The following is a 23,840-nucleotide window of genomic DNA, read 5'->3' as shown; positions in this document are numbered from 1 at the left end:
CAAGCAATTTTCACGGTTACATACGCTTTAATACTCTGAAATGTGGTTAAAAATAAATGTTACTTGGCATTACTACATTACTATTACAACTAAATAATATAGTTTCTCCAAAAGAAACAGCGTAGTTAGTTTTCCAAATTTTATATACAAACTTGCTGCGTTCGGACTTGAAAATTGTACATTTTTCTAGTATTTCTAGTAACCAAATTTTTTAATAAATCAAAAATAGAAATTCATAAATTATCAGGCACCTCAGCTTGAACATTTTACTGCCCCTAGACAAATTGTACCCAAATTGCCCAAATGTTTAAACCTTGTAAGTGTAGATGTGGGGCATGTGGTCTGCAATTTCTTCTTCCACCATGTACCTGCAGCATTCAGGACCTTCCCTGATGCTTAAAGTATGAAGATAGTATCTTAGATGACTATTTTGGGTTTGATAACTAGTCACCTGTCGTATGTCGCGCCTTTTTAATTGAAGCAGTTTATTGATAAGAAAAAACTCTAAGGATATTTACGAATTATTTATATCTTTAAACCCTGATGCACAATTTACATTTTCTACAAGGGAATGAGAGTGTGAACAGTCGCCTTCCCTGTCGATGTCGCTCAGATCCTTTTCAGTTTGGGGATTTGCTTCATTTTACATAATCATACAGGGGTAACTCGTTCTACTTTGATAAATTTGTTAATAATAGATACAAATTTGTTCCTAAAAGACGTTAATGGATTACAGAATTCGAATTATATATAATTAAAGTTTTTATGAGGGGACTTCAAAAACATGTATATGTTTTTGACAATAAAACACATTTTATATAAAAAACTAATTTATTCACAGACAACAAATGATAAATGCCATTTTTTTAAAATGAACCTGTACAAATTAGAACTTATTTTAATAAAATTTGCTTGGTAATATACAAAAAAAGTAATTTTAATTTATTTCACAAAATTATAGGACCCGATCTCTTCATTTGTCATAAACATTAGATTTACTATCAAATCTGATTGAAAATAAAGAATTATTTTATTCTGAGTAAAATATCGTGTCAAAGTTTATAAGAATTAATTAAAGGAAACTATGAAAATAGAAAGAAAAACGAAAAATTAAATGACAAAAGCAGATTGACCAATAAAAGAGATGATAAAAACGCGATCAGCTTGAGAAGAAAGTAATTTGAATTGAATCGAATATGAAAAACTGAAAATAGGAAATAGACATTGAATTTTTTTTTATTTCTTAATCTGAATTCGTTATTGACTATTTACCCACAGTAACAGAATAATAACAAACACTTTTTAGGCACGTAAGTATTAATAACTTAATAAGTAAGTCTCATACATGGTAAACGTTATGTATCATTAACTTTTGGAGTGCTTCTACCCCACAACCAATTGAGGAGTACTTTGGAAGGACTTTGGATATCCCGCGCTAAAAAAAATTATATATTTAATAATAAACAATAGTAAATTTGCGATTTAATATTTACAAAAGTGAATAATCAACTAGTGAAACTGGAATCATACTCGCAAGATTCATTTAAAAATTGGAAAATTCCCAATTACTCATTATGTTTTAAAAAACCCTATTAGGGAACTAAAATTTCAGTTTTTTATAGAACGAAATACACGATTTTATAAAACATAGGTCGTTGGAAAATGACTGTATACAACACGTGTAGAAAATTGGATATACGATTAGTTTAAAGATGGGATACAAAGTCAGTAACTTAATTAATGTTTACTTCAAACAAAAAGTAACAAAATTTTATTATTATAAACGTGATAAATTATACAGTATGTATAAAAAAGTTGATAAGATATAACAAACTTTTATTATTTTTTTCTAAAAATGGTTGAAATGAAAATTTTTTGTGACAATATCAAAAACATTTATTATATGAAAAAAACAACCATTTTAGTTAGTCAGTTTACTTATACAGGAGTCCTGTTGGGGAATTGTCAAGTCAATGGACACCTGAAGACGTTAGGTTTAGAACATGTAGTTTCAGTTAGAGATATGGAATTCCAGAAAAAAAATGCGAATTGGCAAAATGAAGATATTCAGCAGCTAAAGCTAACCCATATATTGAACTGTTTATCATCAAAGAAATTAATAGATCTGATTATCGCAAGAAAAATCTTTAAATAACCGAAAAGAAATTGATGAAAATGAATAAGAATGCTAGTGAATCAGGAACTTAAGGACAAGACACATAAATTAATAATGAATTGATATGGATGCCTAGAGAGGTGGAAGACCAAGTGAAAGAAAATATAAAAAAAATTAATATTCAAGTTGAGAAATAGAAGAGAATGGAACCGAATAATCAAAGAAACTAAAAGTTATAAAAATTTATTAAAAAATGAAGAAATAGAACCAAAGAAGTGAGGCATGGAAATAAAAGAATATCCAAATTCTCGACTTTTATATATAATTTAATGAAATTTTGGGGCCCACCGTTGGATTTGTAAAAAATTTAAATTGTAATTTTATACATCCAAAAAAAAATGGAAAAATTATAAACAAGAACAAACAATTATTTCGTACTAATGAGAAATTAATTAATCTTTTAATGTTACCCAATAAATTTATTGATTTAATGTGATTTTTGCGAAAAATACTTACAAAGCGTATAACTAGCGTCCACTAATTTAGCAGCGGCTTCCGGTGGTAATTTGGAGACTTCTTTAATATGTTGTTGCATTATCGACATTTGTTGTAGACTCCTAAGTTCTTGTTCGTCCACAAACGTCTTATCTTTTTTGTAACCGATTTGTTTCAATTCTGATAACCTATAATATAAATTATCTTCGCTTTTACTTATATTTTTACAATTTGCTGTGAGTCTTGGCCAATCTAATCATAAAAAAGAAGACGGCATTAAAGAACTAAAGACCAAATGAAGAGAAACCTCAAAAGAATTGGGAAAAATGGGTAAGGCAATGAAAAAAATGTATAAAAGTAGAGAAATTGAAATAAAAATGGAAAAACCGAAAGAAAAACATCACGAAGTCGCTTAAAACCTTGCCATTATGACTAATTTCGATCAATATATTGAAGAGGATAGTTCTTCTTTCCTTCAATTTATATTTTAACAATTTGCTGAGTGTCTTAGTCATTCTAATCATAAAAAAGAAGACGACATAAAAGAACTAATGACCAAAAGAAGAGAAACCTCAAAAGAATTGGGAAAATGGGTAAGGCAATAAAAGAAATGTAAAAAAGTACAGAAATGGACAAACCGAAAGGAAACCATCAACATATTGAAGAGGACAGTTCTTCTTCTCTTTCATTTATATTCTTAAAATTTGTTGTGAGTCTTATCATAAAAAAGACACAAAAGAACTACAGACCAAAAGATACTGTGCGTTGAAATTTTTCTTAGATATAAATATAAATAAATAACTTACTTGCTAGCAAGATCTTGTTTAGTTATTTTTTCCTGTGGTTTACTAGCTATTTCGGTACCGGATGCTTCCAAAGATAGTTCGGTACTTTCAGGTACCATGTTCGAAGAAATCGACTGTTCAACTGGATCTAAAATAAATTATTAATTAGATTATTTGGTGAATGTTTAAACAGATAAGTTTCTCACTAGTTCCGCTATATTTTCTTCGTATTTCTTCTTTTTCTCTAATAGCATTAGATAATCTCAATTGCAAGGTGTCTCTTTCTTCTAATAAATGGGTTAATTCGACGGTTAGTTCTTCGCAACGTACGTCTCTTTGATGTAACATGTACAAAGCTATATCTAATTCTGCTCGGTTTACGGTTGCGGATAGATCGTCATCGGAAGCTGGTTGTTTTTCGGATTGCGAACCGATCTAAATATACAAATATAAGTAATTGAGTTAATAAAATCAAATAAAAACTCACCCTTATTCCTGTGGATACGGGTTGTTGAGTTATAGCGTTCCTGCTGATGTCCATTTCGGCGATTAAACTGTCGTAATCTTTACTCTTTTCGAATAATTCTTTTTTCAATTGTTCAATTTTAACGACTTGCTCTTCGATTATACCCCTCATCTCGTCTAATTGTTTATTTTCTTCTTCGGCTAACGTCGATTGTTCTGCAAGTTTTTCTTCCAATTGTCGAATTCTAGTTTCTAATTCTTCTTTCAATCCGGTATGTTCTTGTTGTTGTTGTTTCATTAGTTGTTCTAATTCCGTTCTGACCCTGTATTGTTCGTTGGCGTTGTAAAGGGATTCGGCCACTTGGGTTTTTAGAGCTTCAACGTCTAAATCTTTGGCTGATATCAGTTCTTCGTAATGGCTTTCCAATTCTTTGTAACGGGTTGTTTTTAAATTTTCCATCAATAAGGCGAATTCTTGTTCTTTGTTGATTAAAGTTTCGTTTAATTTATTGATTTCAATTTGCAGCAATTCGGCGTTTTGTTGGGAATAGGAGAGTTGCTGATTGAGGGTTTCGCATTCGTGCGATTTTGTCGCTAAATCTTGAGTGATGTCGAAAAGTTGTTGTTGACATTCGGCGAGTGATTGTTGAAGAGTTAAATAATCTTGTTTGTACTGCGATAATTCCGTTTCTAATTTATGTGTCTCTTTGTTGTCCATTGAAAGCTGTAATTGTTTGTTTAATAATGTGATCTGATGATTTTTTTCGTCTACCAAAGTCTGAAGATTTATATTACTTTGGTGGTACTCTTCGAGTTTAAGTTTTAATTCTTCTGCAGCATATTGTGCTTCGTTATACTGTTTGTGCACGTTCAATAATTCTTGTTGATCCGTTTCTTGTCGATGCTAAAAAAAAATAAAAACATATTAGCGAACAATTTTGAATAATACAAATATCAAATTGGATGCTTTTCCAAAACATAAATCGACATTAAAACACCATGGAATTGTTGCTGTAGCTCTAAAATTGTTTTAAAATTAATAAATAAAACAAGAAATTAACAGACTATTCATTCATTATAAAAATAAGTATTTCTTGAAGAGTCGTAAGTTTATCACAAATCAAATTAAGAACTTGGTATATAGAATGTTATTAAATAGAAATAAATTTACTACTGAGGGGTTGGAAACGAACGAGAGATACTAAAAAGTGGGCGTGATATGAAAAAATAATGGTAATAGAGAAAACAGTAAAGAAAATTAGTGAAAATCAAGACTGGAGTTTGAAATTAATTGACAGAAAAAGATGAAATGAAGTTAATAATAAACAGAAAAAAATGATAGATTTAGTACATGGCAAGAGGATCAAAAAAGGAGGCAAAATAGAGCTAAAATATGAAATTATAGTGAAACAGGTTCAAATAATTGAAATGAAAACGTACTTTAATCAAATAGGACTTGAGTATATGCATATAGAGGAAAGAAAATTTTGAAATGAACAATACAGGACAAAATGAGGCTTGAATGAATAGAAATGCATCAAAAAGCTCTGAATAGATGGTTAAATAAGATGATAAACAAAACATAAGGCTGAAATATGAGAAAAATGGAAATGAAGCTTGAGAAGTAGAAAAATATGAAATACTAGCTTAGAATAAATGACAAAGAGCAAAATGAACTTAATGGATAATAGAGGAATGGAATTGAAATTTGAATGGAAAGACAATATGAAGCTTGAATAAAATAATTTTGGGAATTCAAATAGTAACCTGAAAAAAATAGAAACTTCAAAATTGGGGTTGAAACAAGGAGATTAAGGCTAAAATAAGAGAGAAAATACAATATAGGGCTTTGAAATGGATACAAAAAATGCCGAAGCTTCAAATTAACAGTATCGTGTAAACGTGGCTAAATAAATATGAAAACGTCGAAAATTTGTAATAAAAGACAACATGAGGCTTAAATGTAGGAATGAAAAAGTATTGGGAATTCAAATCAACATGTAAAGTGGCTGAAAATATAGAAAATCTTCAAAATTGGGGTTGAAATATATATCCAGGAAATTGAGGCTGAAATTTGAGAGAGAAAACTATATGGAGCTTAAAAAGGGGCATTAAAATTTAAAATTAAAAATAATATGAAAATGTGACTTGAGTAAATAGAATCAGAAACTAGAAATAAATAGATAAAGGAAGAAGAGGGTTGAATAAATAGAAAAAAGATAAAATAAACGTCAAACAAAATAGAAAAATCGAAATAGTGTTTGAATGGAATTATAGAGATAAGAAAATTTGAGGGTGTCAAAAGTATAGAAGCATTGCAAAGAGGCGTAAAGAAAAAGAAAAACATGAAGCAGGATCTTAGAATAAAATAAATAGACAAATAAAGGTGAAGGGGAATTAAAAATACAGAATAGGGTTTAAAAAGAGAAGAAAAACGTGAAATGTGTAGATAAAAGGAAACGGGGTTGTAAATGAACGACAGAATGCAAAACGATGGTGAAAAAAGCGAAAAAGAGCTTGAATGAATAGTAAAACATCAAAATTGGAAGTATAAATGGATGTGGAAACTCAAAATAAACAGTTATACGAAAGAAAAAAACAATAAAAGCATAGAAAAGAAGCGGAATCTTGAAATAAATAATTAAAGGGAAAAAGACGCTAGAAATGAGCGTCAAAGGGAAAAATATGGTTAAATTGAATTCACTTGTACCTTATACTCTTCCACAATTTCTTGTAACCTCAAAATCTCATTTTCTTTTTCATTCAACTGTTGTAATTGTTCTTTTAGATATTCGACATTTTGTCGAAGCTCCAAAATTTCTCGATCCTTTACCAAAATCTGATCCACTTGCGTTTGCAATTTCGCTATTTGCAAATCTTTTTCTTGACCGTCGCTATATTGAGATCGCAATCGAATTAACTCCTCTTCTTTTTCTCGAACCGATTCGCGATAATTTTGCAATTCAATATTCATATTTTCGATTCGGGTTTCAACTTGTCGTTCGTTTTCCGCTGATAAACCGAGCTGCCTTTGAATTTCGACGAGTATATCCTGTTTTTCGCAGGACAGAGGAAACGACGTGTTCTTTTCCAATATTTTCACAATTTCTTCGACGACTTCGCGTTTTTCGTCCAACTGTTGACGAGTCGTTTCGGCTAACGTCTTCAAACTGGATAATTCCACCTCTTTATCGGCCAATAGTTGTTGGATAGCTTCGAAATCGGTCACCTAAAAGGATCTACGATTAGTAAAAGGAATATGTATTAAGATCGAAATGGTTTCGTTCACCTGTTTGGCCAAAACGGATTTTTCTGTCTGTTCGTTAATTAGCAATTGGTTCAAATCGTTAATCGCGTGTTGTCTGTCATTTATCTGTTGTTGTAGAGCCGAAATTCTATCGACTTCGTTTTTAATTTCGACATCGACGTTTTTTCTTAATTCGTTATTTTCGTTTACCAAACTATTACATTTTTCTTCTAAATCGTTAATTTCGTTTTTAAGTTTTTCTTGTATAGCAGCAAAATCAGTTTCGACTATACTCAAATGATATTTCCAACTTTCGGCGACTGTATTACCTAAAATAATAAAAAAATTAATTTGCGATAAACGAATTTAGAAAAAAAAACTCACCCCTTTCGTCGACTTGGGCCGCCCATTTTTCCTCCAAATCTGTAACGGTATCGACCAATTTATTTTCCATTTCCGTAACGATTCTGTCCATTTCCATTTGTTTGGCGTTCAAATCTTTCTTTAACGTTCCAATTTCTTCGTCGGAAGCAAGTTTTTCTTTACGAAGATCCTCGATTACTGTTCGTAATTCTTCGATTTTTTCGCTCGATTCTTTAGTTTTGTTTTGAAGTTTCCTGAAATCCTCCAATTCCGTTTGCAATTCTAGTATATTCCTGGAAGACGTATCTTGAAGGTTCTGATATCGCCGTTCAATTTCCATATATTTTCCTTTCGATTCTTCTTCGTTTCTTTTAAATATATCGATCAATTGTTCGAGATTTTCCGCTCTATTTCCACTCAATTCCTTTATGCGTTGCGTTTCAAATTCACCCTGTAAGTTATTGATAACGTTCGAACTGCTTTCTTTCAATTTTTCAAATTCCGAATAAAGTATTTGATATTGTTGGACCAAATTAGATTTTTCCATCGACAATTCTTTATTGGTTTCTTGTATCCGTGTCAATTTTTCTTCTAAATTTTCTATTAAATTGATTTTATTAGGTAATTCTTCGTTTTTGAGTCTGTTTAATTCTCCTTCTGAATCTTTTTGTATCAAAACTCGCAATTCTTCATTTTCTTTTGTTAAATTATCGACAATTATTTTTAGTTTTTCAATATTTTCTTTTTCTTCGTATCTGGAAGCTTCCAATTTTAATTTTTCTTGCGTTTCTTTTAAATCAGTTAACTTTTCATTGGCAGCTGTAAGAACGTCGATTTGGTTCGACATTTTTTCCTTTTCCACGCAATTAACGTTGAATTCTTCTTTCAAATCTACAAATTTCTTTTCCAAATCTACTAATGAATCGATTTTTATTTTCAATTCTTCTTCTAATACACGTTTTTCTTCGATTATTTTATTCAATTCCTCCTCCGAGTTTCGCACCCCGTTACCCTCCAATTCCATCTCCGATTGTTTTTGATTTTCCAATAAAATTCGAAATTGTTCATTTTCTTTTGTTAAATCGTTAACGATAATTTTAATTTCTTCAGCTTTTGAAGTTTCAATTTTCAATTTTTCTTCAAGAAAATCGATTTGTTGTAACAGTTTTCCCTTTTCCTCGTAATTAACGTCGAATTCTTCTTTCAATTTTACAAATTTCTTTTCCAAATCTACTAATAGATCGATTTTGATTTTCAATTCTTCCTCCAAGTTTCGCATCCTCGTTTCGTTACCGACGTTTCTGCTTTTCTCTAATTCCACCCTTAGCTGTTTTTGATCGTCCAACAGAGCTTGTAGCTCTTCGTTATCAGCCGTCAGATCTTTAATCAACGTTTTCAATTCTTCTATATTTTCTTTGGATTCTTCTACATCATGTGTTTTGGAAATACTTGGATTTTCTTCCCAATCGAACGAATTTAAGGATTCCTCATATTTCCTTTTCCATTTTAGTAATTCGCAATCTTGTATTTCTTTTTGTTGGATCATTTTTTCATTGGTAACCGTGAGTATATCTAATCGGTTCGATAATTTCGCTTTTTCTTCTTTTTCTTTATTCAATAATCCAGTACATTCTTCGATTTTTTTTTCCAATTCTTCCACTTGCATTTTCAGTTCGTCTTGTATCGTCTGTTCCAAATCGAAGAAATCGTTTTTATTAATAGCAGTCTGTTTTGACAACGTTTCGTTTTTCATCTTCAGTTCTTTACATTTCTTCGTTAATTTACCGATTTTGATTTGTAGTTGTTGGATTTCTTTTTGATGCGCTTCGTTATCGGCTTGTAATTTGTTCAGTTGTGTTTTTAGAACGTTTTCGTTTCTGTATTGATGTTCTTCTTCTAATCTAACTTCTTCCGGTCCCCAAGCCCATCCGTCGTCGTTTTCTTCCCCTATTTGATAAGTCAAGTAAGCTTTCGACTGTTGGATCGGTTCTTCTTGTACCGGATCATTTTGATAACCTAAAAATTCGTTTTCGCATTTTTCGTATTCTAATCGTCGAAGCGAATCGGGATCTCGAAGACCATCGATTTCTTCGTTCGACATTATTTGACATTCCAACGAATCTTCCGGTTTGTTTTCCAGTTTTTTATAAAGCGATTTAGTAAATTCGTTAAACATATCCGAACAATCATCGACTACTTTTTCATTTTCTTTATCGACGTTGAACAATAAAATTTCTAACGCTTTTATTTTCGTTTCTAAATCTTCTTTGGTGTTATTTTCTTCGGTTTGCGTTTCTTTTGTATTTAAATCGTAAATTTTATTTTTGGCTTCGTTAATAACATCGTTAACTGTTTCTGTTCCTTTATCTTTTATCATCAATTTTCGTTCCAAAGTTTCGGATTTTTTCATCGAAATTTCCCAATTGGTCGAAGCTAGGTACAAATTTTCTTCTAATCTATTTATTTTTCCTTTCAATTCGTTATTTTCTATCGATAATTCTTCTTCTCTTTCTTTTAGAACCTTGACCGTTTCTTCTAGTTTTTCCCTTTGGAACGTCAATTCGTTATTCTTTCCTATCAATTCCTCCAATTGTATCTGATAATCGTTTTCAATTTTTTCGTAATCTCTTTGGTTTCGCTTTTGTAATTCCTCGTTTTCAATCTGCGTCTGTTTTTGTACCGTTTCTAAATGTATCAATTGTTTTTTCAATTCCGCGTTCACCTGTTCCTGCTCTTCTAAATTACCCTGTACAATTTTCAATTGCCCAACTTTTTCTTGTGATTTTTTTACTTTCACTTTCAATTTGTGTATCAATTCTTCTTGTTCTCTATTCCTCTTTATCAAATCTCCATTTTCCTCTTTGATTTCTTCCAAAGCAGTCAATAAGACTTCTTCGTTGTTAGTTATATCTTTGAGCTTTTCGCTCATTTGTTTTTCCATTAATATCTTTTCTTTCAAATTATTTTCATTTATAATCAATTTATCTTCGATATCTTTAAATTTATTAGTTAAATCTTCTTTTTCTTCCAATAATCTATCGAGATCCTGTTCCAATTTTTCGTTCCGTTCTTTATAATGATTCAATTCGGATTCGTTCGTTTCTATTATCAATTGCAATTCGTTTATTTTATCTTCGTTTGTCGATTCGTTACTTCCGTGTAAGTTATCGAATTCCTCATGTAAACTTCTCGATAATTCTTGTTTTAAACTTACTTCTGTTATTTTTTCTTGCTTCTGTCGAGTTTCTATCAACATATTTTGCAAATCCGAATTTTGTTGTTGTAACGTATCGATTATATCCGACATTTCTTTTAATTTCCTTTCGGAATTATCCAAAGCTAAAGTTTTCTCTTCTATCTCCTTCTTTATTGCTTCTATTTCTATTCGGAGTTCATTCATCTCTTTGTCAGTATTTATTTCAGTTTCCCATTTTTCTTTTTCTTCCTTATACCTACTTTCCAATTCCTGATATGCCTGCGTTTTCTTTTTCAAATTCGCCGCTATTTTCTTCATTTTTTCCAATTGTTCTTTATTTTTATTGGATAATTCTTGTATCTGCGTTTCCAATGAACCGTTATTGTTATCCAGTTGTTGTTGAAGTCCCAGATATTTTTGTTTCATTTCTTCGATGATTTCGTGTATTTTTGTATCTTTTTCTTGTAGTTGCTTTTCCAGATTTTTTATTATTTCTTCTTTACGCTTCAATTCGTCGTATAAAGTTTCGTTTTCTGATTTGTTAAAAGCGATTTCTTCTTTAAAATCTTGGACTTGTTCGTTTAGAGATTTTACTTGATTTTCCATGAATTCAAAGTTGCCTAACTTTTCGTTGGCTACCTGTAAACCCCCGACTACAGTATTTAGATCGTTTATCAATACGTTTAATTCCTTGACGTCGTTTTCTCTTTCACCTAACTCGGTTTGAAGTTTATTAATCAAACTCGAAGAATTTATTAATTCAGTTTTATTTTCTTCAATTATCAATCGATAATTAGTAATTTCTTCAATATTTTCTTTTAGTTTATCTTCTAATTCGCTTAATTTTTCTTTAGTTTCCATCAATTCTGTTTCTAAATTATCCTTTTCGTGTATTTTCGAATCTAAATCTTTGAGGGATTTTTCGAGGTATTTATTTTCTTCCAACAACTTTTCGTAATCGCCCTGTAGGTTTCGCAATTTCGAAATTTCTTCTTTATCTTCATCTACATCTTCTAATCGTTTTAATTTTTCCACGAGGTGTTTATTTTCTTTTTGTAAATCGTCTTTTTCACTTTGTACTTGCTCGTAAGTTTCCACTAAAATATCCCTGTAGTTTTCTATTTCGTTTATCTTCATACATAATTGATTATTTTCTTCTCTTAACGCATCTAATTTCAACATAACTTCTTTCCTTTCAACGTTAAACATTTCGATTCTCTTCAATAATTCTGTCGAATCTTCCGTTAGCTGGGAAACGGTTTCGTTTAATTCAGACGGTGCTACTTCTTCATCTAAAGCCTTTGAAGGTTCTTCCATATTCTTTTGATATTCCAGCTTCTCTTGTTGCGTTAAACCTTCCACTATCTCTATACTTTCCGCAGACGAAACTTTTTCAGCGCTCAGCTTTTCTAATTTATCAATTAATTCCATATTTTCCTAAAAAAAATGAGTTGAAAGTGGTAGTTGAGGGAAACATGTCTTTGAATTCATGGAGGGGCTTTAAACAAGTAATTGTAAATTTTGAAAAAATTTAAAAATTAGATAATTAAAAACGTTACCTGGATATAATTATCTAATTTAGCAGATAGATCTAATTTTTCTTTTTTAAATTCTTCGATTTTTTCAAACAATTCATCTTTTTCTTTATTAAGTTTTTCAATTTCTCCTCTCAATTTATTATTTTCTTTTTGCGATTGCTCCAATTGTTCTTCTATTTGGATAGATTTCATTTCGGAAGTAACTTGATCGTTTTGCAATTGAGACAATCTCTCGTTTTGTTCAGTTAAATCCGTTATATTCGATTTTAAGGAAATTATTTCTGGAAAATACATTTTTTTAGAGATATTTTTAAATATAAGCGTTTTCGTAGTGGGATTGTGGCAAAGTTAAAACATCAAAATATTAAAATTGACACTTGATAGAAATATGAATATTTTTTATTTTGATAGATTTAACGATTTAAAAAAAAACAAAATTTAAGACATCCCAATTCTCTGCTAATTAATTCTATGATAACGAATACAGAGGTATTCAAGAGCTTGGATATATATTAGAATTAGTACACTATCGTGTTTAATATTGCCACAATCCCACTACGAAAACGTTCATAAACTAATGGTTTCAATTCACATATAAATATATACACACCACTTTCTAATAATCCGATCACTTTTTCTTTTTCCTCAAATTCTTCGGCATTCCTGTTCAATTTATCTTGCAATTCCTTCACTTCCTCTGCATAGAGAGAACCTATAGATTGCAAGGGATTAAATACAATTATAGAATTGGACATTTTAGCTTAAAAAATAAAAATTTAAGAAGCAACCCCTTTTTTATTTGCAAAAAATTGAGGGATAACTGCACAACACATCACTATGACACTAAAATCTGTCATCAGGAAGGTTACACGGAAAATGCTTAAGCCTTCACTGGATCAGAGGTCCCATCAGAGGTTGGGCCAATGCTTTGGGATGAGTTTCAATACGGTTAAACATTTTTTTCATAAGCAATAACTGTGTTGGGTACATACCAATAATTCTGAGTACTTTTGACTGAAATATATTCGAGTTCTGATGGAAAACTATAATCAGAGTAAATATTCTGAAAGTATCAATAAAAGTCCTATTGGGGCACTGTCGCCTCAATGGACACTCCAAGATGCTAGACTTAACAATACAGCACTATAGCTGGGATTGTATGAAATAGAAGATGAAGATCTGTAACATGTACAACCATTCAACATTGTAGACTTTTTAAAAGGAATGGGATCAACAGATCAGCCGTAAATACCGGGTTCTCCAATATCGCAGCAAGAACAGGGGACATTTCAGTCGCAGTGCCCAATAGTTGTATATCGTAACTCCAGATAGGTTTTAATGTGACTTTGTATATTAGCAGCTCGTTGTCGATTGTTATTTGTAAACTTCAGCTTATTAATCAGTACAGTTTGCTGAGTTTTAGAACCAATTGTTTTCTCTTGGTTAGTATAGGTGTGCTCCAGGTTAGTTGTGCCTTTAATATTACAGTTGGACAGGTTCCTCTCCTCGTTGGGTGTAGGTAACACGAACAGATTTATTTTCATTTATTTTATTCAGGAACTCCTGACGTAATTGTGTTGTAATCTTTGATTTTGACTTGAAAGTGTCTATTTTGCAGGTAGTGTCAGACCTTTTAGATATCGCCCAGGCGATATCTAAAAAAGCAGACAAAATGGGTAATAGGCTAGTTGGTCTGTAAGATGTAGTGTTTCACTGACTACTTTCCACAAAATTTGGAAATACCCCGTACTGCATTGTATTGGGAACTTCAACCCCCTATTTGATACTTCCTTCAGTATTTTGGCACTATATCGGGTAGACTTTTTAGGAATCAACTGCTGTATTGATTTTTTGAGTTTACATTTAATTTTCTATTTGATGAGGAGATTCCATAAAATCCCTGACCATAAATCAATTACTTATGACCATCAGCGTATGTTCTTTTCCAAATTTTCCTCAATTGATGATAATTTTCCTCAATTGATGATAATTTTACCTTTAATTGGGGTTGTTAAAGTTCAAAACGATATGAAAATAATGTGACCAGTGTTTTTTTGTTGAATTCACTTACCTTTGAAAGTATCAATCGATTCGACCATCTTCAGCTGCACGTTTCCTTTTTCATCTTCTAATTCGGCAATTTTCTCGTTCAATTTGGTTATTTCGTTTTGTAAATTGACAATCATAACATTGGCGTCGCTCATTTTCTTGAAAGCGTCCAATTTTTTGTTTAATTCCTTGATTTTACTCTTATTTTGAGCTTTCACTTTAATCATATTTTTGTTACTTTCATCTAATTGTTTTTTGAGTTTTTCTATAGTCGAATTTTGCGAGGGGCTATGGCTTTCTTCAATTACTTCAACTTTAGATTCTAAATCTTTAATTTTCGTGGTATATTCTTCTATTAAAGTTTTAGAATCTGCTAATTTTTGTTGGAGATCCTTAATGATAATTTCGTGATTATCAATATCAGATTTTTCTAAAGAGAAGAAAATTATTCAAAAACTTGATATTTTAATAACATAAAAAGTAAGAAAAATGTTACAATGCTAATTAGAAATTACTCTCAATAAATATTTGTTCAATTACCTGACGTTACGGAATTTCTTACTATTTCATTTTTCTCTTCAATTAATTTTTCATTTTGTTCTTGAAGTTCCGCGATTTCCAAATTTTTTGACTTCAAATCATTGAGCAAAACCATCTGCCGAGCTTTCATCTCAGTTTCCAAAATAATGAAATTCTCTTGCATCTTCCTCATTTGCTCTTTAGTTTCGTCTAAAGCATCTAGTGTATCTTTTCCCTTTTTACTCAAATTATCAGTCATCAAAGTTATAGCTTTAGTTCTGGCATCAATAACTTGATCCTTTTCCTTAAGATTCTCTTGTAAATCCAATATAATACCTTAAAAAATAAAAACCAATTCACAAATTAATAAAACGTCTGAGGCTATAATGAACTATAATAAAAAATTTTACTATCTTCACTTACCTTTTGATCTAAGATAAGGAATTTCTCACAATCCATGTTTTTATATTATATTTTCAAAATAAAATCAAATGTTCAAATGACAGTTGACATATATCCGCCATTAAAACATTAATTGTTTTGGACCAATAGGAAAAAAAATGGATTCATGGATTTCTTTCTTGGTCAATGAGAAGCCGGGATTTTAAACAAATGAAAACATGTGATATTCAATGTTCTTTAAAAAGATGGTTGCCACCAAAAAGACAATTGAACATCAGAATAAGGCCACAAATGAACATGGTAAATATGACAGGTATAAAAACATGTGACATAAAATTTGTTTTTAAAGATATTAGCTTGGTTTTACAAAAGTAAAGTGATAGTTTTTGAATTTTTAAATGAAAGTTTTGAATAGTTCATTAGTTTTCAAATAATTACTGATACCTGAGGAGTATAAAAGTATAGTGAAAATGTGAACATATTAAAAACACTGTAAAATCTTTAAAAATTCTCAATGAACGTGTAATTGTGATTTAATTTAAGATTTTCTTATTTGAAGGCAGTTTCCATGCAAATAGAAGTATTTGTTAAGGTGAATTTTTATTGCAATTATTATTTAGTAGCAGGGCCTGTTTTTGGTCGTAAACAATAAAAAAATTGATATTTATGTTTTTTGTTCGTTTTTGTATGATGATAAAAATTAAGAACTAATTGTGAAAACCAAAATTTTAACATTTTACAGTCAATAAAAAATCTAAAAACCATAAACTCATAAATTTGTCTTCAAAAACTGTACTTGAAAATTTTTTTAAGAATGTCTTGTATGTATTGTTTTCAGAAAGTACATACAAAAAGAAACAATTTGAAAGAGAAAAACATTAAATATCATAATTTTTATAAATTACTAAAAATTTTGTTGATTTTAGATCTCTTTTAATTGAAATTTAGTTTCAAAGCAAATACTATTAACATTTTGACTTATTATATGTTTAAAACGAAATTTTAATTGAAAGAGATGGAAATTTGAGATAATTTATCAACAAAAACATAAAAGGGGTCTTAAGAGTATGGAATTTAAAAAAATTGGTTAAATTATGTAAATCCTTCTTTTAAAATCTTGTTTTCTTATGTAGTATCTTGAAAAAATACATTTTTCAAAAAAAAAGTTGTAGCACAGTACACAAATCGAGGAATTTATGGTTTTTGGATTATTTATTGGCTAATAAAAGTGATAAAAATTAATAGAAAGTTAAAGTATTTTAAATAATTCGCAGCTATTGGTGATGTAATTAAAATTTTGATTATTTGATAATTATTACACTATATTTATATGTAATAACAATAGATTATTTATTTAAAAAAGATACTGACCTTCCTGCTTTTGCGTTTTTTCCAAAAGGTCAGTTATTTTTCTCTCTTTAACCAAAAGTATGTTGTAAAGTTCTTCCGGATTGGTGCTTTTGTTATAATCTAAATTCTTTTCAGAAGTTTGAGTTACATTAATAATCGGTTGAGAGTCGTTAAGTTGAGTTTTAATAGCAGTCACCATTTCTTCAATATCCTTTTGCCTCATACCTCTTTCCGCTAGTCTAGCCCTAAAATAATTTAAGAAGAAACGTATAAAACCGTCTCTTTTCTTTAAAAATAATTAATTATTGAAAGAGCGTATTACTTATTTTCCTCCAATTGTTGTTTCAATAAGTTGACTCTTTCATGTTTCTTATTATCCATAGAACTACCGCTACTTCTATCTACACCGCCAAGTTCGTCTTTCTTTAATCTAGATTTTTTAGCTTTCACTTTACTAAGAGTATTTACGTATTCTTCAACTTTTTCTTGCGGGACAGTACTTTGTTCTTTCCTCAACATTTCTTTCAGTTGAGCTATAAGTACTTGTTGCTGTTCGTTTTGATCTCGCAAATCTTTTATTTCCCTGGGGGGCTCGGGGCCCTGGCCACCAGGGTCCGGATCCGGTTTCTTCCACATTATATTTCACCTAAAACACGTATCCATTGGAAAAATCGCGTGTACTATACATTTGTAAACAATCACCTATAAAATTATAAAGAAAAATATATTTATTAACATATTAGTTTTATTTTGACACAAAAACGTCCACGTATGACAAATTAAAAACCACGACTTTTGTTCTTCTTCTTTTTCTTGCGTAATATTAGCCATATATCGATTGTTAATACATCCATTTTGACGTGATTATTCCGTACCAAACTTTATTATTATTTACATTATAATATCTATCATTTCGTAATAAATTAAATATTATCAAAATTTTCTAAATTATCACAGAAAATGTTTAACAAAATAAAAATATTATAATCTCGCTTATATCAAGGTTCCTTTTATATCATTTTTATCGTATTATGAACGAGTAGTACTTTTTTTATTGTTTTAATTTGAATTTTGAAAAAAATGGGGGAATTGGAGGTAAATTCGAACGCTTTAAAAGTGAGTGGAAAACAACACGTAAAAGACGGTGTTATAGATTTTATAGGAGGATCTCTTGGTAAGTTAATAATAAAATTAACGTACTTTATTAATGGAAAAATACGATTTTAGGAGGGATAGCTTTAGTTTACGTAGGACAACCTTTAGATACGATCAAAGTCAAGATGCAAACATTCCCAACGTTATACAAAAACATGTTTGATTGTTTCACGACAACTTTCAAAACTGATGGTATTCGGAGAGGGTTATACGCCGGTACAGTCCCAGCTTTAGCTACGAACGTAGCGGAAAATTCAGTTTTATTTTTCGCTTACGGTTTTTGTCAAAAATTTATGCAAAAAATCACAAAATGCGAAACCGTAGATAAACTTAGTGTCACCAGTAACGCCACTGCTGGTTTTTTAGCAGCTTTCTTCTCTTCTCTAGTCATTTGCCCAACGGAATTGATCAAATGTAAATTACAAGCGATGCATGAAGTTAAAAAACAACAAGCCCATTTGGGAGTACAAATCAAAAGTATGGGTCCCTTACAACTTACAGCCGATGTTTTTAAAACTGAAGGATTCAAAGGACTATTTAGAGGAATGATTCCAACACTCGTGCGAGAAATGCCAGGATATTTCTTCTTTTTCGGCGCCTATGAAGGTATTAAGTCATATTTTAAATAATCTTCATATATTTAATTATATTGTTATTATTATTTTTATAGGTACTAGAGAACTTTTACGGAAACCAAACCAAAAGAAAGATGATATTGGTTTAGTGAAAACTATGATAGCCGGAGGTATGGGAGGAGCATGTTTTTGGACGATTCTTTTCCCTGCCGATGTAGCAAAGTCTCGCATACAAGTAAATAATTTAAACGAAAATATGGTGAGCCTCATCTTCAGGATAAGTAGACAAGAAGGTATAGGTGCTTTATACTGCGGGTTATTACCCACTTTGATTAGGACGGTACCTTCAACTGCCTCTTTGTTTGTTACCATCGAGTATAGTAAAAAGTGGATGCAGCACATGTCCAAAGATTTGTGAACGTGATTGTTGTTAGTATGTGACGGTAGATTCCAAAAAGAGGAGATTAGATCTGAAAAAATTGTTAAAAATCGATTTTAGAACAGTTTTTTTCGTTATTTTCCATTTGGGTTTTTATATTTCTGTATACTTGGATCGAAATGTTTCTACTACTATTGCATAAATATCTCGGAATAATAATAATGACTTTTTTCTCAAGTTTCGGTAATAAGGGCAATCAATTTGTTGGTATTTTGCTCCAATTTTCTCATAAACAATTCCGCATTTCTTCTCTCGAGTATGGACTACAATAACGGACGTTCTTATCAATTTCTTCCCACAAAAGTTCAATGGAATTGAGATCAGGGCTTCGAGGAGACATATTATCACCCTTTGTGGTTCTTTCTCTTCCAAATATCCCCTGCATAATTCGGAACTATCCTTGGGTTTATTGTCCTACTGGAAAATGATTTTTTTTTTCAATTTTAATATCAAGTTATGCTACAAATATATAATGAGTCCCGAATTAAGATTTTTATTGATCGAATCACTTTATTTAACTCTGTATGTTTGTCTTGATGGAATTTTTTAATTAATATTTAAATGATTCCAATTGACTTGATTCCGATGATAATTAAATGAAAAATTCTCATAATAATTGATCATTCAGTGATATCCATTTAAACAATTGTATTAAAACTGTTTGTAGTTGAATTTTTTCAATGCACTCAATTTAAAACAATTAAACTTTGAAAATAATTGTCCAATTTCGGTTTTCATTCATTTTCTAAATAAAACGACTTTTAATTGATTCACAAAATTATAACGAATTCAAAAGTCACTCAATAATATTTTTTTAAAAATAAATTTCTTGTGAATTTATAGCTCTTGAATTTTGGTAGACCCTGTATTAATTTTCTAAAACAATATTTAATCAAATGTTATCAACGTGCCTTTTACTCACATATATTGTTGAAATGATGCGAAATATATTTTTTTAAATATTTAAATTATCCTATTTGTGTACAGTGTGTTTCAAAAATTTGTGTTACAAAAAATTTTAATAATTTGGACATAAATTTTTTTCGAAAACGACAAACTTTTTTACGATATAAATTTGTTTCTTAATTTATGATCCCTATCAGGATGATTACCTATACAGTGGTACTTGAAACTCATATAACAAACGTGGTTTTAAATGACACGAGTTTAGAAACATACTGTATTATTTGGACTGTTTATGAACAAATGCATTTATCGGAAAGACGTGGAATAATCATTTATTTTAATTGTTTTATATGAATATTTTTCATTTCTAATTGTACTATTTTTATATGATAAACGATAATTGAAAAACAAAATTGAGTTTCCTTTTGACTTTTTTCTCCCTAACCTTCTTCGAAATTTATTTAGAAATTCTACAGTGCAGTTAATATTGAAAGTAATTTTTTTGGTTCAAAACTAAATTTTTATAGTCCATTCATTTAGGTCACGAAAACAAAACACCTGATTGAAAGCAATAACAATAAAGTGTCTTCAAATGGGTTTAGAAGGGTAGCTAGAGTACCTTGTGTTAATTCGTCTTAAATCTCGACAAATCTAGTTGTATAAATATTTTTATACTACGTCTGTTTATGAAGAATTAGTAGATTGCATAAAGTTCGTCTAAAAATGGAAAAGGTGTGTTTCCTTTGGACTTTTTCGCTCCTAATTTTCTTCGAAATCTTATTTAGTTATTTTAAAGTGCAGTGAATTGTTATAGTCCATTCATACATCATACGAAAATGAAATACCTGACTGAAAGCAATAACAATAAGGTGTCTTCAAATGGGTTTAGAAGGGCAGTTATAATACCTTGTCATATCAACTTGTATAAATATTTTTTCTACGTCTATTTATGATAAATTAGTAGATTGTTTTAAAAATGGAAAATAACACAATTTGAAGTTATTTGAATATCCATTGTTATACAAAGTGTTTTATTTTTATCTATAATAGGAATTCTAACAATAATAACTAGTAAAGTCAATAATGGTATCTATTGTATTGGTTTCTGTTTTAAATTCTATACGGAAAGATAGAAATAATACGAGGTAATTGAAAAATTATATGGTTTTTAGTAATTGCGGTAAGACGCTATTCTAGGAGACCGCAACAAAAAATTAAGTTTGTTTTAATGTCTCGTATAGAGATAAAAATAATTTATTGAGGTTAGTTGGTCAACAATTGTCTCATTTAGATTGTTTTCTTCGGAATTCACATTAAATTTACGCAATTTTCCACACAAATGATTCAGCGTAGAATTCTCGAAATGAACACTAAAAAAATGAAATTACCGTAAATTATTGATCAAAAATTATTCTATATTTCATACAAAAAATGAATTTTCAAAATATTTAGAATGAATTTCGAAAAAGAAATTATATAAAAATACCAAGAATAAACGTTTTTCAAAGTGCAATTTCCGATTTCCAAATTTCTTAATTTTGTAAATAAATAATAAAAAGATCTACAACTTTTGTGTTCACAATTTTTTCACATAACCTTAAAAGTTATTTGAATTTTACACATAAATTTTGAGATTATGTGAGAAAATTGTGAATACAAAAGTTATAGATATTTCTATTACTTTTTTCCCGGACTCAGATAGATCGTACTTTATTTATCCTTCCATTTTTATAATATTTTCCTTCTTTTTCAATAAATTTTACCCCATTATTATTATTTTTTCACAATTTTTCGAAGGTTTCGACCCTGGTCTACATTGGACTGAATGAATTCGTTCTCCTTTTGAAGATTTTTAATTTAAACGCGGGAATTTTCGAACAGTTTACTCCAATCGGAATTTAGTCCATATAAACTGGATGTTAATGAATGTTTTACCCCATTATTATTATTTTTTCACAATTTTTCGAAGGCTTCGACCCTGGTATATATCGAACTGAATGAATTCGTTCTCCTTTTGAAGATTTTTCATTTAAACGCGGGAATTTTCGAACAATTTACTCCAATCGGAATTTAGTCCATATAAACTGGATGTTAATGAATGTTTTACCCCATTATTATTATTTTTTCACAATTTTTCGAAGGCTTCGACCCTGGTCTACATCGGACTGAATGAATTCGTTCTCCTTTTGAAGATTTTTAATTTAAACGCGGGAATTTTCGAACAGTTTACTCCAATCGGAATTTAGTCCATATAAACTGAATGTTAATGAATGTTTTACCCCATTATTATTATTTTTTCACAATTTTTCGAAGGCTTCGACCCTGGTCTACATCGGACTGAATGAATTCGTTCTCCTTTTGAAGATTTTTAATTTAAACGCGGGAATTTTCGAACAGTTTACTCCAATCGGAATTTAGTCCATATAAACTGAATGTTAATGAATGTTTTACTCCATTATTATTATTTTTTCACAATTTTTCGAAGGCTTCGACCCTGGTCTACATCGGACTGAATGAATTCGTTCTCCTTTTGAAGATTTTTCATTTAAACGCGGGAATTTTCGAACAATTTACTCCAATCGGAATTTAGTCCATATAAACTGGATGTTAATGAATGTTTTACCCCATTATTATTATTTTTTCACAATTTTTCGAAGGCTTCGACCCTGGTCTACATCGGACTGAATGAATTCGTTCTCCTTTTGAAGATTTTTAATTTAAACGCGCGAATTTTCGAACAATTTACTCCAATCGGAATTTAGTCCATATAAACTGGATGTTAATGAATGTTTTACCCCATTATTATTATTTTTTCACAATTTTTCGAAGGCTTCGACCCTGGTCTACATCGGACTGAATGAATTCGTTCTCCTTTTGAAGATTTTTAATTTAAACGCGGGAATTTTCGAACAGTTTACTCCAATCGGAATTTAGTCCATATAAACTGGATGTTAATGAATGTTTTACTCCATTATTATTATTTTTTCACAATTTTTCGAAGGCTTCGACCCTGGTCTACATCGGACTGAATGAATTCATTCTCTTTTTGAAGATTTTTCATTTAAACGCGGGAATTTTCGAACAATTTACTCCAATCGGAATTTAGTCCATATAAACTGGATGTTAATGAATGTTTTACTCCATTATTATTATTTTTTCACAATTTTTCGAAGGCTTCGACCCTGGTCTACATCGGACTGAATGAATTCGTTCTCCTTTTGAAGATTTTTCATTTAAACGCGGGAATTTTCGAACAATTTACTCCAATCGGAATTTAGTCCATATAAACTGGATGTTAATGAATGTTTTACCCCATTATTATTATTTTTTCACAATTTTTCGAAGGCTTCGACCCTGGTCTACATCGGACTGAATGAATTCGTTCTCCTTTTGAAGATTTTTAATTTAAACGCGGGAATTTTCGAACAGTTTACTCCAATCGGAATTTAGTCCATATAAACTGGATGTTAATGAATGTTTTACTCCATTATTATTATTTTTTCACAATTTTTCGAAGGCTTCGACCCTGGTCTACATCGGACTGAATGAATTCGTTCTCCTTTTGAAGATTTTTCATTTAAACGCGGGAATTTTCGAACAATTTACTCCAATCGGAATTTAGTCCATATAAACTGGATGTTAATGAATGTTTTACTCCATTATTATTATTTTTTCACAATTTTTCGAAGGCTTCGACCCTGGTCTACATCGGACTGAATGAATTCGTTCTCCTTTTGAAGATTTTTCATTTAAACGCGGGAATTTTCGAACAATTTACTCCAATCGGAATTTAGTCCATATAAACTGGATGTTAATGAATGTTTTACCCCATTATTATTATTTTTTCACAATTTTTCGAAGGCCTCGACCCTGGTATATATCGAACTGAATGAATTCGTTCTCCTTTTGAAGATTTTTCATTTAAACGCGGGAATTTTCGAACAATTTACTCCAATCGGAATTTAGTCCATATAAACTGGATGTTAATGAATGTTTTACCCCATTATTATTATTTTTTCACAATTTTTCGAAGGCTTCGACCCTGGTCTACATCGGACTGAATGAATACGTTCTCCTTTTGAAGATTTTTCATTTAAACGCGGGAATTTTCGAACAATTTACTCCAATCGGAATTTAGTCCATATAAACTGGATGTTAATGAATGTTTTACCCCATTATTATTATTTTTTCACAATTTTTCGAAGGCTTCGACCCTGGTCTACATCGGACTGAATGAATT

The 23,840-nt window shown here is 30.3% G+C and overlaps 2 protein-coding genes across 3 annotated transcripts; one reads left to right on the top strand and one right to left on the bottom strand.

The window, feature by feature from the left end:
- Positions 1–812: 812 nt before the first annotated feature.
- Positions 813–17,368, bottom strand: LOC130445353 (repetitive organellar protein-like). Of its 2 annotated transcripts, XM_056780932.1 has the most exons (15): positions 17,228–17,368; positions 16,848–17,171; positions 16,547–16,770; positions 14,795–15,109; positions 14,277–14,684; positions 12,816–12,917; positions 12,227–12,486; positions 7,493–12,104; positions 7,151–7,437; positions 6,572–7,090; positions 3,884–4,765; positions 3,603–3,831; positions 3,418–3,544; positions 2,633–2,799; positions 813–1,435 (listed from the first exon to the last, which is right to left on the bottom strand). In XM_056780932.1, exons 2-15 carry the CDS (start codon positions 17,159–17,161, stop codon positions 1,356–1,358), a joined length of 8,526 nt encoding a protein of 2,841 aa, XP_056636910.1. In that variant the 5' UTR covers positions 17,162–17,171; positions 17,228–17,368; the 3' UTR covers positions 813–1,355. The 2 variants fall into 2 exon arrangements, with proteins under 2 accessions (XP_056636910.1, XP_056636911.1); XM_056780933.1 differs by having other exon boundaries at positions 16,848–17,322.
- LOC130445359 (mitochondrial ornithine transporter 2) lies at positions 17,355–20,013 on the top strand. Its single transcript, XM_056780939.1, has 3 exons — positions 17,355–17,699; positions 17,753–18,286; positions 18,351–20,013. Exons 1-3 carry the CDS (start codon positions 17,606–17,608, stop codon positions 18,671–18,673), a joined length of 951 nt encoding a protein of 316 aa, XP_056636917.1. The 5' UTR covers positions 17,355–17,605; the 3' UTR covers positions 18,674–20,013.
- Positions 20,014–23,840: the final 3,827 nt, after the last annotated feature.

Source organism: Diorhabda sublineata, chromosome 6 (assembly GCF_026230105.1).
Source record: "Diorhabda sublineata isolate icDioSubl1.1 chromosome 6, icDioSubl1.1, whole genome shotgun sequence".
In the NCBI taxonomy this organism is placed as follows: Eukaryota; Metazoa; Arthropoda; class Insecta; order Coleoptera; family Chrysomelidae; genus Diorhabda; species Diorhabda sublineata.
This window is presented reverse-complemented; position numbering and strand designations above follow the sequence as displayed.